Source organism: Alligator sinensis, unplaced genomic scaffold, assembly GCF_000455745.1.
Source record: "Alligator sinensis unplaced genomic scaffold, ASM45574v1 scaffold138_1, whole genome shotgun sequence".
Taxonomy (NCBI): Eukaryota; Metazoa; Chordata; order Crocodylia; family Alligatoridae; genus Alligator; species Alligator sinensis.
Window position 1 is genome coordinate 813,444 of NW_005841862.1, and position 14,708 is coordinate 828,151.

General features: G+C 44.3%; 1 protein-coding gene across 1 annotated transcript in view; it reads right to left on the minus strand.

The window, feature by feature from the left end:
* The window catches only part of ALK (ALK receptor tyrosine kinase), a 545,961-nt gene that overhangs the window by 40,473 nt on the left and 490,780 nt on the right, over positions 1-14,708 (minus strand). Inside the window, exons 13-14 of the mRNA XM_025215973.1 lie at positions 2,909-3,071; positions 370-520 (exon numbers count right to left, since the gene is read on the minus strand). Coding sequence (XP_025071758.1) covers positions 370-520; positions 2,909-3,071 — 314 coding nt within the window. The remainder of the gene's footprint in view (positions 1-369; positions 521-2,908; positions 3,072-14,708) is intronic.

Below are 14,708 nucleotides of genomic sequence, written 5' to 3' on the forward strand. Positions count from 1 at the left end.
GGGACTTGCATCAAAGATGAGGATCAGGGTGGGGTGAAATGGGGAGAGGGAAACTTCTGTGAGGTCAGAGAGTTTTCCCCCCCAAGTTGTTATGCTGGAGAAAGGATGGAGAAGTTGCCCTCCCCTTTCTGCAGAATATCAGAGCTTCTCTGAGAAACTGCACATCCAATGAGATCTGTCACCTTTATTTGTACTGACTGTTTGGTGTCCCCTGTCAGGACTCCTCCTTTGATGGTAAGCCCCTACCACTAATACTGTGCCTATTGTTTGAACCACCAAAGCCAAATTCCCTAAAGTAAAATTGCATTAATATGTAAAGATTTCAGTGTCAGAAAAAATTCAAGGAGAAACGAAGGTGGCATCACTTACACTGGGGCAGGCATCTTCTCCTTGCTGTCCTACCAAGATGTACAGGGCATCATCTTTTTGAAGGTCAAAAATCCCCAGCACAGACACACCGTGGGATCTCATCATGGTATTCTTTCCTCCTTTCCCACCAGCTGCTCCATAGCCTGAGATGCTGCAGTGGAAAGAAAGCAAAAGCTTAACACCACATTGCTTCAAATGGGTGAAAAAGCAAGTAGCTTCTGAAATTTGTCAGAAGAACTACAGGAACTATGAGTAGAAAAGATCTGGTCCTTTCCCTTGCCTGCACATGCAACGACAGAGTTTGCTATTATGAATGTCAGCCAGCTATTATTATCCGTATTGTCATAGCACCCAGCTGGGGATCAGGGATGCATTGTAAGTTTTACAGGAATGAATAACAAAAGATGTTATGCTGGGAGTTTAGCTACTTCCAAAGTCTCCTTTGGAAAATAGGATTGATAACTCTAAAGTCCTTTGCTTTGGCATGGAACAGATGCAGCCAGAGTAGGATAGGAACAGTTCAGTTTATCTCCAGGGTGAAAAGAACTGATGGGCAGCTGAGACAGTTTCTGCCTCCAAACCCTAGACTATATACCCTCTGAGATCTTGAGAGACAGAGAGATAAAAAAATGGAAGAGCAGAGGAACAGGGGCCAAAGACCACTGTTTTCATGAGACTGCCTAGCAGGAGTCTTGAGGAAGCTGATAATGAAATGGTGGCAGATGTCAGGGGCTGCAGGGAAGGCCATACCAGCAGCACCAAGATATGTAAAAAGGCAAGAGGAGCATAGGATAGTGGAGAGACATGGTACTAGCTGAAGGAAGTCCATAGGTGGTTTTAAAACAAGGAAGGCAAAGCCGTCTGATTTTTACTTGGCATGGAACCCACATCCACACAATGCAGCTCCCTGTTTCTGGCTGGACCCTGCAGCGAGGTTGGTGAGCCTGCAGCCTCAGCGAAGGTGGCAGCAGTTTTCCGATCAAGCAGCAGAGGCTCACGCCTTCAGAATCAGAAGTCCCAGGTGTGCTTCCCCTGGTTACCACCCACGCAAAGTTTCGGTGTTTCAATTCTATCCCTTAGGGCTGCCTCCTTTTATGCTAAGAAATAACAAGGACCTCCACAGTAGCTGAATATCAGATTAAGCCACACTTCTCTATGGGAGACAGGTATGAATTATAATCCCCTGTTTACCAGTGGCAAAACTGGGACACAGAGAACCCAGTTTAGATATGGTGTGAGTGAGAGAGCCTCTACTGACTGCAGTAATATTAAAGCAATTTACCGCAAGGCCGAATTTCAACCCAACACATTTACATGACTTGCTCACGGAGGCAGAGGAAAACAAGCTGGAAAGTCTCGTTCCTGGCACTGACAAGTAAGCCAGCCCTTCCTCTATGTACTTCATTTGGGAAGGAGAATTGGCTTCCTTTAATCCCCGTTCCTCCAAGTTTGTGTCTGCGCTTGGTTTAGCACAGCACTGCATGTAAACAGGTTATGAATGATGCTGAACTGCAGCGCACTCGTCGCAGCAGTATCCTGCAGTAGGACTGCTCCCTACAAGAACAACTTATTCTGCCTGGGTTCTCATTTTAATGACTAGGGCGTATGCTGGGCTTTGTGGTAGTTTGTATGGAGACGTGACAACGCCAACATGATCATGGTGCACTGTCTCATAAATCATGTTATGTCTCTGGAATGTGATATACATGTCTGTCTTCATAACTAAACCAATCATTCCTCTGTAAGGTTGCAATAGAACTAGACTGAAATGGATAGATACAGTATAGGGACCCTCAAACAGCTGCTGCATGAACTAGGAGCTAATATAGACCCAATTTGCTGTTGCATGCTGTAACAGCTCATGAGAGACACTATCAAGCAAGGCAAGCTGGCAGGGCTAATTGGCTGCAATTAGAAGTTGTATTTTTCAACATTCAGTAGATTTTGCACATAAGGGATAAAATCAGTGAATGCAAGAGATCCCATTTTTGGTTCAATCGCAAGCTACAGGTGAATGCGAGTGGTATACATAGTGTCCGGGTCACACCCCATTCATCGAAGGAGCTTGCTGCTACTTAAGCACGTAGGTAATTTATTCTTTAATTTATAGCAAGGATCTGTGCACCCATTCAGAGAAATCTATATTACAGGGTTGAATCGTACTAGACAGGCGCAGAGCAGAGTGGAGTAGAGTAGACTCACATTCCCTTCCCTTCTTTCAATTTGTTTCTCTCTCATTATCATATCACGACTTGTAGTCATTGAAGAGGAAAGGTTCCTTGGGGGTTGGGATTAGGGCAGAATATTGGCTCAGGAAAGTGGGGACAGAGAAGTCGTTTTACTTTTTGAAATGCTCTTGACTCCACACTAGAGACGCACACATACTTGACAACTGCCGGGGTAAGTAGCCTTTGGGTCAGAGAAATGCCCCTGAACTTCCACCCAGATATGGCCAAGTTAGAAACATCTAAAAACCATCAGGCTGGAGGAAGTTACAATTTTGATGGAGGCAGATCATGGGGAGAGAGGGGGCTCTCACCTGTAAGTGTTGGTGGCTGGCACTCTCCAGATCTGGACTCCCTGGAGAATCCCTTCAGCCCCCACAATCACACTGAGGTTGGAGTTCCTGTATGCATTGTTGCACTGGCTCTGAGTGGGTCCGTAGGGTCCGCTGGCACCACACGTCGTGAACAACCAATGATCTGAAACGAGATCATGTCCAAAACATTCTCTAAAGATGTGAGGGTCCCAATGTTTTCTTTGCTTTCTCCTCATGGAACTGGGGCCAAGAAGAGAATTTGCATGCTCTGGTGCTAAGACACAATGGTCAACTTTCCACAACCCTCCTCGTCATCCTGGACATCACAGCAATAGCACAGACATAGTTATTTTTCATCTGCAGCTCTTCAAAACCTTCAGCAATTTGAGTCCTGGTTCTCTTTTACTGAGGCACCAGAGGGAGACAATCAACTTACTTAAGGTCACACAACAGGTCGATACCACAAGGAGAGCGAGAGAGATAGAGAGAGAGAGAACCCTGCTCTCTTGGGTCCCAAACTAATGTTTTCCCTGCCGTGATTAACGTGCGATCCACTAATGAGCAATTTACCATTCTTCTGTGTTACTAGCAATCATTGAAAAATAGCAAAGACCAGTTTAGATGTTTATTTTAAACAGTGGCATAATTAGGGAGGAGTGATTGAGTTAGGTGCCCCATATGCTGACTTGTGGGGAGGGAGTGGAGGGAAGGACAGAATAAATGATCAGAGGGCAAGAGAACAGGCCTTATGAAGAGAGGCTGAGAGCCATGGGACTCTTCAGCCTGGAAAAGCACAGGCTCAGGGGGGACCTGGTAGCAGCCTATAAGTACGTCAGGGGTGTGCATCAGGAACTGGGGAAACGCCTGTTCACCAGAGCGCCCAAGGGATGACAAGGTCCAACTGTCACACACTCCTCCAAGACCATTTTAGGCTGGACATAAGGAAAAATTTCTTTACTGTCCAAGTCCCCAAGGCCTGGAACAGACTGCCCCAAGAAGTGATGAAAGCACCTACTCTGGACTCTTTTAAGAAACATTTGGACGCTTATCTTGCTGGGATCCTTTGACCCCAGCTGACTTCCTGCCCTTGGGGAGGGGACTGGACTCGGTCTTCCAAGGTCCCTTCCAGCCCTAATGTCTATGAAATCTATGACATTTATAAATGGCTGCCTCTGTAGCTGTGTGATTGTGTCAACAGCAACGGCAGCAACTGGAAGTCACTGCTGCCCTGCCCTGTGTGTGGCAGCTGCCTTGGATGGCCATCCGTCTCATTATGCCTCTGATTTGAAAAGAACATATGTAGCACCATCACAATGATTAGCATATAAAGGACAACGCTAGATAGTTTTGGATAACTGAGGGGGTTTTCCATGTAATCAGTGCCTAAGAGGCCGTGGCTCAGTGTGCATAGATTTGTAGATCTGTATAGCAGAACCTTGCTAATTTTTGCTTTGGTATTCTGCACATCAAACTACAGCCCCTTCTTACTTTCTGCAGAGTCACCATCAGAGACAAGAGTCATACAGCTACCATGTGCCATTAGCAGTCATTATTAAAAACATGACAGATTTAAAATATTTTCTTATGAAAAGCAGTAACTGGTTGATGCAAGTGCCTCGGTTTTCCTCTATTTGGGATAACAATCATCATCAGAGGCATAGTGGGGTATGTCAGCACCCTAGGAGTGGGGGGAAGGAGGTGCTGTGCTGAGTGCTGGGGAGTGGTTGCAGGGCAGAATCTTACCTGCCATGGCCCAGGCTTCCTGCATTTTGGTTGCTGCCATGGCACTGGCCCGGGCTGCTGCAGATGCAGGTGGGCTCCTACACATCTGCTGTAGCAACTCTGTGGCACGGGCTGTCCAGAGGGCCTCTGTTCTGGTGCTCCCTCTAAATCAGTGTCCTGGACTGGTACCCATTCTATGGAAAGACTAAATTCCCTAACATCCATAAAATGATGAGATCTTCAAATAAAACAGGGCAAAAATGACTACAGGTACTCCTCACTTAACGACCTACCTGTTTAACAACCGCGCGGACTTATGACCAGCGAGAACTGGTCGTAAGTACGAGAACTTTGGTCGTGGAAACGGCAGCGCGACATCTCAAGCCAAGGCACGCAGTATCAAGGGGTGGCTCCTCGCTTATCGACCAATTCGCTTAACGACTTAGTCGCAGGAATGGAACTCGGTCGTTAAGTGAGGAGTGCCTGTATTTATTTGGAACATCTCTTTGGGGTTTGATAAGGAAGGGATCATGATACAGTGTGAAAGGTCTCTCTATTAATATAACCCTTCAGTGTAACCCTTACAGTGACACCCTTCAGTGTCAGTGTAAGCATCTGAGCACCTCACACTTCACAGACTTTCTCCTTAGGACATCTGTTTGGGGGCAGGTGAGGTTATCTCTGGTGTGCAAGTGAGAAACTGGGTCACAGGATAGAGAAGTGATTTTCAACCAAGGTGCCAGGGCACCCAGGGGTGCCTCAAGATCTTTTGAAGGGTGAAACAAGGTGTAAAGAAATAAACCTGGAGTGAGGAGATGAGCAGAGGCTCAGGCCCTTCCCTGCCAGCAGTGCTCAGTCCCTCTGCAAGGAGACACACGTTATAATAAGGTGGTTACTTTTTAGAATGGGGAACTGCCCAATTCACAAAAGTTATGGAGAAATGCCTAGAGACTAAAAAGTTTAAAAGCCACTGGGATTACCCAATAAGGGATTACCCAGTGTTTCACAGGAAGTCTGTGAACAAACGAAGAACTGGACTTGGGTTCCTGGGGCTCCAATGCTCTGTCCACCAGACTACCCTTTCTCTAATTAACCAATGGAGCCTGCTCCAAAACCAGCTGCATCCAATGGGAGTTTCGCATTGTTTTTATTGGGTGTTTGATCAGGGCCCTCAAGAAATAAACTATCCTGTTTCCTGGTGATTGACATAATAATTTGGAGTCTGACACCTGGAAAAAAACACCCCAAACCCTTCCTCTTTAAGAAAGCCCTTCCGCTATAAGCAATACTGACAATATGAGTTGCTCTTTCTATTTGCAAAGTTACACCAACACTTCCTCTCAAAAAGCTGTTACTTCAAGCAGAGATTTGACCCTGAAGAAGTGTCAGAGAGTCGATGAATTCCACGAGGCACTTCACTTGTTATTGAATTTACACAGAAGGTGCTTTGATGCTGCAGGGATGAAGGGCAGTATAAAATTCTAAGATGGCCAGAGAGATGGCTACGAAACCCTCCCCACAAAGCCATAAAAAAAGCAACAAGAACCATCCAAAAATTTGGACCGGGGGAGGGATAAATACGTGTAGACAGACTGTTCGTTAGCTTCCGCACAATGCTTCAATGCTTCTGATCCTTTAAATGCTGATGCTCTTACATCAGAACTATGTTGCGTTCATTAGCTTCATTGCATAAACAAAAAACAGAGAAAAAATAAAACATACGCTAAATAAAATGCTGAGACCCTGTCAGCTGTCAGAGTGACTTAACATTGTAATTTCCCAAAGGGCTAAGCCAGCTGCATAAAAGCATATGTTTAGTAAAACAGGCAGGTGGATGTCTCGGTTTGGAATAATAAGAAACTGTTCTGAAGTCTCTGATGAAAAATCAAATGTGCTCCTGCAGGTAGGAGCAAGTAACCAGCAAAGGAGCTAAAAACTAGAGCAAGGGAGAATTAAAATGGGAAGGTCGAAGGCAATGAAACAATGTCATTTGAGAGAGAGGAAGTCTATAAAATCAAGACGGTTGCGGATAAAGCAAATATGGAACTGTTATTCACCAAGTCCCAGAATACAGAATTAATGGGCACCTACTGAAAGTGACTGGAGACAGGTTTAAAACTAAAAAGGGGAAATCCTTTTTTACATGCTATGTAGGTAACTGTGGAATGCTGCTACAGGAGGTCATCGAGGCAGCTAGCATAACTGGGTCCAAAAGGGATTAGATAAATTCTTGGAGGACAGGTCCACTAGGAGCTTTTAAACAGAACTATCAGGGATGTATCTTCTGCCATTCTTAAAACAATGAAGGCTGATGTCAGAGGGGGAGTATGAGAGGATGGATCATTTCAGACATACCTCATTCACCTACTTTCCTTCCAAAGCATCTACTATTTGCCATTGTTGGAGGCAGGATATAGGGATAGAAGGACCTTCCGTCTCACCCAGTATGACATTTCCTATGTTCTTATGTGGAGGAATATAGGCATGTTTTAAACTTCCACTAACCAACCTGGTTAGTCAAGAATATCCACCTGACATTAATTCAACTCCTAAATTAGCTAGTTATAGACCATGGCAAAATATACAAGCAACAAGTAATATGGCTACATGTGGGATTCACTGCTCCTACTTCCACTGAAGTCCACAAAAGTTAGACATGCTCTGTGTGGAATCAGGCATTCATCCAAAACACTTACTTAAAGCAATCTGTTACCTTGAAAGAGGCACATTGTGGGCCAAATTCCAGTTGCTTTTATACCAGAGAAAAGCTGCAGTAAAATTCCATTGACTTTGGTGGGATTTTCTTTGCCTTTACACTATTACAATTGACATCTGATTCAGTCCTACACCATTCCCACTGTATCTATGACCTGGCAATCGTTACCCAGTGCTAGGACTGACTTATCAGATTTCAGGTTGCAAATTTCCTCCTGTACTGCAAACTGACCTCAGTGTCTAGTAGTTAGGGACCTAGTTAACTTATAGCAAGACAAAGCCATTTTTGTAGCTTTGTCTTGGGGTGAAAAGCCCATTTCGTGGGCATTTTGCAGTAGCCCTGCCCCTTAGCACTGATTGGTGGAAAAGCCTTGGTGGGGGAAAGGGAGAAGGATGAGGCAGCCTCCACTTGACTGCTGGCTACCTTTTGTTTGGTCCCTCCTCTCAGTGCTGACTGATGAAGAGATCCTGGAGGGGGAGGAGGGAGAAGGGGCAGCTGCTAGCTTGTCTGCTGCCCCCTTTCTGCCACCCTGTCAGCTGGCGCCTTCCCCTCAGCCCACCTGGGAAGGAAAGACTTGATAAAAACTTATTTTTATTAGGTTTATTTTTCACAGATTTTATGGGCAACCCAGGATTTTGCGGTTTCCATGAAATCCACAAAACCATGATTTAGGTAGGTCCCTACTAATAGTTGTATGAGCTTATGTGAACTCAAGTAATTTGTGACATTCCCCTTTCCTTTGTCTCAGTGCTTTCAGGTACTTCCTTTTGTACCTTTCAATTAAACTGTCCTTCTTGTTTACCCTGCTGGATGTGTCATTCAGGCCTGCAATTGGAAAATATCACCAGGTGTTGTCACCTTGTTTTTCCAAGAGCTAGAACTCATACAAGATTCAATAGTTTTACAGTGAATTTAAACCTCTTGAGGGGATATTTCTTTTTACAAAGAAAATTGCATTTTGGAGAGAAGAGGCTGGAGATCATTCAAATGCTATAAAACAAAGTAGTAGGTAGGGGGAAATGTGCACGCATGCACACACAACATAATCTGTGAAACCTAGTCACACAAGAGAGTGTCACCCTTTTTGAAAGCTACCCTGTCTGAATGGGTAAAAATAAAAGGGGTGGTAGGGGAGAGGCAGAGACTGGCAGAAACACAGAGATAAAACCCAGTCAAACCAAATGGTACATTTCCTTTAAGACAGTGTAAGAAATTTGTGTGTGTCAAGGCTGTCCAACTTCTAAGCAGATGGGGACTGCACACCCTATGGACTGCACTATTGGGGACTGCATGCCCCATGGGCTGTGTCAGTGGGAGTCACAGGCCCATGGACCACAAACCACATGGGACCCCCCTTCCTGTTGCATCACATGCTTGCACCTCCCCCCCTTTAGTGAATGCATGTGCAGGCTCCCCACATCCCACTGCTGTACTACATGGCCCCAGCCCCACCCTGAATGCCTGTACCATTCTGCCTTACACCACCTTCCAGGCCTTAACATCTATGAATCTATGAATCCTTGGGGTGGATGCAGAGCATGGAAGCCAGAAGAGGGAGGGGAATCCTGGAGACTCTGGCTGCTGTTGCAGCTGAAGGGATAGGGGGAGTTGCAGATGGCTGGAAACTGAGGGGCCACAACATAACCCGTTGTGGGCCATATGTGGTCTGTGGGTCACCAGTTGGACATCCCTATTCTATGTGAACTTATAAATGATGCCTGCTCTATACTGCAATGTAGTACCCTACCTCTTGCACTGGGGTGGGGTAGGAAAGTGGCAGACATTAAGGAGCATCATCAATTGAACAAGCTGGTCCAGGCAGAACAATGAAATGGCTACAGTTTTCTCCACTTGTCTGAAAGGAGGGGGCTTGAAGCAGTGAAGTCTCCTCAACAGGACAGGAGAAAAGGATGGAAATGATAGAACCAACTTCTAAATCAGAGACACTTAGAATTCAGGGAAAGCAAAGCTTGGATCTCAAAACACGTCCAGGAGTAGAGATCCAGTGCTTTTGGCAGCCACTAACCAAATCCCTCACAATGCTCAAGGGTGGAGAAAAAGGCAGGGAATTATACAAAGGAGGGAGCATCTATATGAGATGCTATGAGCTACTGCACAGTAGCTCATTGCTACCATGCAGTAGCATTGCCAGGCACTAACCATGCAGTGATGATACTACGTAGTAGGAATGAGCTACTGCGCAGTAGCAATGGGGAATAAAACATGTGGCAACGGTACTGTGCAGTAACTCCAGTTACTGTGCAGTCATTTAGTACTTGCTAATGGCTGTGCAGTAACAACTGTGCAGTCTGCCACACATATAGATGTGCCTGGAATGTCATATTTTTGCCTAGACCTGTGTCTCTTTAGGAGAAACATAGACAAATTCTTCTGGAAAGAATTCAGAAGACAGTGCAAAGAAATTATGAAGTTTAAAAAAACCCCTACATGACACATGAGGAAAGGTCAAAACAATTGCATTGTGCGAAGAAGATAAGATTGAGGGGGGACGTGATAATAGTATTTGAATATGTAAAATGCTGTTACAAAGAGGACGGCAATCATTGCTTTCAATGGCCAATGAAAAGGAGGTCACTGAGAGCAGAAAAAGATCAGATTAACCATCAGCAGAGAAGATTTAGATTGGATAGCAGGAAAAAATATTCTTATGATAAGAGTAATGAAGTACTGGAGCATGGAAGTTGTGGTATCTGCTTTCCCAGAAGAATGTAGGAGCAGGTTAGAAGAGGGGCGGGCAATTATTTCGGGGGGAGGATTGCTTATCGAGTTTTGGCAAGCTGTCGAGGGCCACATGGGTAGCCCTGCCCCTTGACGGGTGTTGTGCTCCCTGGCTGCCATTTTGTGACTGGAGGCTCCACCCCCTAATCCCTGAGCTTTACCACCAGAAGTCCCTTCCCTTGCCCCTGGAAGTACTCCTTTCAGCAAGGGGGTTTGCCATTTTGGAATCAGAAAAATACCAAATTATATTCTAAAAAGTGAACATCTAAAACATTCATTAGTTTGATTTCAAAAAATATTTTTGTCCTGGTTTACATGCATTTATGTAGTGTACACAGAGGTGACTGTATATAATAGCTTAAAATGAAGTCTTACTCTTATATTTTGTGGGGGGTGGATATATGTTTGTGGGGGGCTGTGTGGGCATGTGGGGTAGGGGGGAGGGTGTGTCTGTGGTGGGTGGATAGGTGTGGGTGGGGGTGATGGAGCATGTGGGTGTGTGTGTGGATATGTGGGGTGTTGGATGGGTATGGGGTTTGTGGGGGATGTGTGTGGCAGGGCGAGGGTGACTGGGGTGTGTGAGGGGGTGTGGGTGTGGGGTTCTGCGTGTATGGCAGTGCGAAGGGGGTGTGGCTGTATGTGTATGGTGGGATGTGCATGTCAGACTCACCATACAAAAACACACACACACACACACACACACACACACACACACACAGAGTCCCTCCCTACACCCGCACACACACACATGTGCACACACATATGCCCCCCGGGTATTGGCGTGGCCCCATGCTCCCACGATGCAGCCAGGAGCCACATGGTGCTGGAGCAGTGTGGAGGTAGGAAAGCAGGGAAATGGCTAGGGGTGGAGAGGGGCTGGGCTGCTTCCTCCAGTTGATGGCTCAGGGGCAGATAAATATTAATTTTCTAAATTTTTTAGGGGCCCCGCAGGCCGGATAGAATAGCTTGGTGGGCCGGATCTGGCCCATGGGCCATATTATGCCTGTCCCTGGGTTAGAAGAACATCGGGCAGGAATCATCTAGGCATACTTGATCCTGGTTCAGAGTAGGAGGATGAACTAAATGACCTACACTTCTAGGATCTCAATCTTTTGAGATGTCTAAAAGAAAAAAGCAACTGGTTTAGAAATCCTACAGTGAGACCTGTCTGCCTTATGTCCTCATCCACTTTTCTTGGGGCCTGGGTAGCTGAACAATGGGGTCCCACTTCTGATAAGAGGTACAGCACCGAGTCTATAGCCATAGAGCTAGTCTGGAAGGTCAGACCCAGACCCAATGCTAGAGCCTGGTCAAACCCAGGCAGCTCAGAAGCATGTAGATCGAGGGGCTGGATTCATATACAGCAGCCTGGTGACTGTCCAACAAAGTGAAGCTTAACTAAGTCTATGCCTTACTGACATAATAAAACCAATGCAAATTTTAAAATCTTGTTTGATTTTGTTTTATACTGCTTTTGACTCTCCTTGTGCACTGCACTCATGTTGGCCTAGTCACATTCACTCAGTTCTCAGGTACCTGCACAACTGGAAAAGGCTTCCACAGTATCAGCTTCCTGGCATGGAAATGGCCACATGAGGGGTTGAACATTAATTTGGCTTACAGCAGCATGTGAATATAAAGTGCAATAGCTGTTCCTAGATAATGCCATATGTGGATATTCTTAGTTTGGAATAAGAGTTCCCACACACAAAGTTGTTCCAATTTTGGGTAGACAAGCCCTGGAGGTGATAAAATAATGCTCTGTGTTCAGCTTCTGCATATGCCCAGTATGGAGTGGATGCACCATCACCAGACTCAAGTAAAGCCAAGTGCTTATGTAGTTAATTGAAAAGTATGCTCTCTCCTGAGAAATTCATAGATATTGCATCAGTTTCTAAAAAGCTGGAGGCCTGGGGAATGCTAGATCATGAGAATGCTGGACTATTAATCCTGATGATTCTGCCTGATTTGAGGTATGGCATGTAAACATTATCAAAGTTTGCATCTAGATTAACCTTGTATTTTCTTCTCTAAAAAGTAGTTTCCATGAAGCCCATATTAATCTAAAGCCTGTATTAAATGTAGCATTAACCTGAAGTCTTAAATAACAACAACAAAACCTACTGTGGCTCTTTTAACACTGCCTAGACTACCTTGAAGGCAATCATTTCTTCTCTCTATACTATTGATTTTTCCCTGACACCAGAAATGACCGCAGCATATCACATGAGCCATTAAAAGATCATACACAAGCCCAGCTTCCACAGCTTGTTGCGTGTCATGGCAGTAGAGTAACTTAATTTTGAGCACAACGTTGATGTCTGCAGATGACAGTAATGGCACTGAAACAAAACCCTAGAAGCAACTGGGACAAGGGTACAGCTTTTTCTATCTGCACAGAACCTACCTGCTGTCATACAGTACATGGTACCCCTTTCCTCTGCTCTGCTGTGCATGAGAGGAGCTGCATTTTTCACACATCATAACTATCCCATCAGTGGTTGCAAAATTACTTCCCCATTCAAATTTTGCAGCACAACAAGTGATTCAGGGGACACAAGTTCAGACATCTTGAGCAGTCTGAACTTCCAGAAACAGCTGAGCAATTAAATTGAAATTCAAGACTCCACACACCAGAGGCAGTCAAAAAGCACTGTTTACTTTTAAAAATGAAGATTCTCAATTCTAGGATTTTCTGTTATTCACAACAGTCTTGGATCTAATGCCAACTGGGTTCATAAACTGGAAAGTTCAATTTAAAGGGAAAAAAGGAAACAGAACTGCCCTGAGAACCAGAGCTACTGCACCGCAGTGAATAATTTATACAATAACTGAATTGATGGAATTCATGTATTTGATGTAAACTTGACTGGTTGTTCATGTTGCTTCTTGACTACTCCTGCCTGCCTTCCCTGGATCCTTAAACTTCTAGGCTCTCTGGCAGCTGTCTGGTGTAATGCCAGGGCACTGGACACAGGAATTTTTTAAAAACCCTCCTTCAGATCTCCTGAAACAGAGTTTTGGGGGACTATTTTTTTCCTGGCAACATAAAAATTGTCCATGGGATGGAAATTTCAGTTCCCACACACTCTACTAGGTAAGTAGAAAACACAGTTGCCCTTCCCACAAAACCATAGCTTTATCCATATTTTGGAATTCAGTATAAAGCAAGTAATGGAACAAATGCTAATACTTTTAACAGAGTGCATAAGCAGTTTGTGGAACTCATTGCCACAATTTTATTGAGGCCCACAAACCACCCACACTTGCATTAGACAAAGTAAATATTTAAGACTTGTATAGGTTCAGATCATAGGCCAACCATGAACTGAGAAGAAAGAATTGCACCTATTGTCATTTATTTCCATACTTGTCCTTTAGAGGCCACTTTGCCTCATCCTCCAAAACCACTATGGATGGGCAAGTGACATGCTGCCATGAACAAACAAAAGAATGAATCTGTGAATCTATTTCTTTGTGAAAATATTAAAAAATTCCATATTACGTTTGACAAAGAAAATGAAACAGATTTTAAAAGAGATTGCTAATATCAATCCTAACTAATGTTTTGCTACCAGTGACACCATAATGCATGGGAGGACAGATCTTTACCTCAGCGCATGAGAGGTTTTTAAGTACAAGCTCCCATTAATTCCAGTGGTTATTCTATGCTGAAAGCCTCCAGGCAAAATATACTGCATTAATTTATAAGAAATGTGTGTAATACTGTTAAAAGAAGAAACTTTTCATTTTGCTTTGCTTTCGGTTGTTTAATAGTGTCCTGGTAAGTGGTAATGCGAGAACTGTAGCCATTACCTTTTCTAGCATTAAAAGTGTCAAAGGTTAATGTGGGGGAAGAGATGTGAAAGATGGCATTAAAAAAAGCAGCATAGGGCTCCGTTCACATTTATAGGCCTCTCTATCATTAAGCATGTCTAAGTAGTGATATTAATAAAGACGTAAAAAGACCATAAGGATACTCTCTTGTGCATTATGTGGGAGTTAGCAAACCTTACTAGCAATACTGGTACCAGTACAGGAACATCTAAGCTAGGCTAAGAAGAGATCTGAGTCTCATCTGTTTATGTATTTTCAATCCCTGTTTTGTTTGTCTACCTTTCCATCTTTTTAAAGGAGGAAGGAGAAGAAGGCAGAGAAAGGTTTGCAAATACTTCTGAGTTGAGTGGAAATGACATTAGCAGCAGTGAGGGGCGAACTTCAAATTGCTTCACAAGCTCTTTTTGCAGAAGCATGTGAAGCTTGCATTCCTTTAGTGTTTTTCTGAATTCCTAGGAACAGGCTGTCAGATACATGACTGAATTAGAGCTACCACAAGCAAAACTTGCCTCTTGCTGCTTCTGGAATCAGAAACTAACAAAGAAGTGGGAAGAAAATTAGTTAGGATTTAAAAAAAAAACTTCAGAGAAGGGATGGCTGGAGTTTCCAGTGGCTGGAGTTTAGAAAAGATGTCTCTAATTTTATTACGATTTGTTACCTCTGGGAAAAACCAGGGACCAAGTCAGTATGGCATGGCTGGCTGGCTGGCATGACCATTCCAAATCATTCCATGAAAACCATATTGATTTCTCCAGAATTTAAGCTGTCCTTCATAAAAGAGTAGAC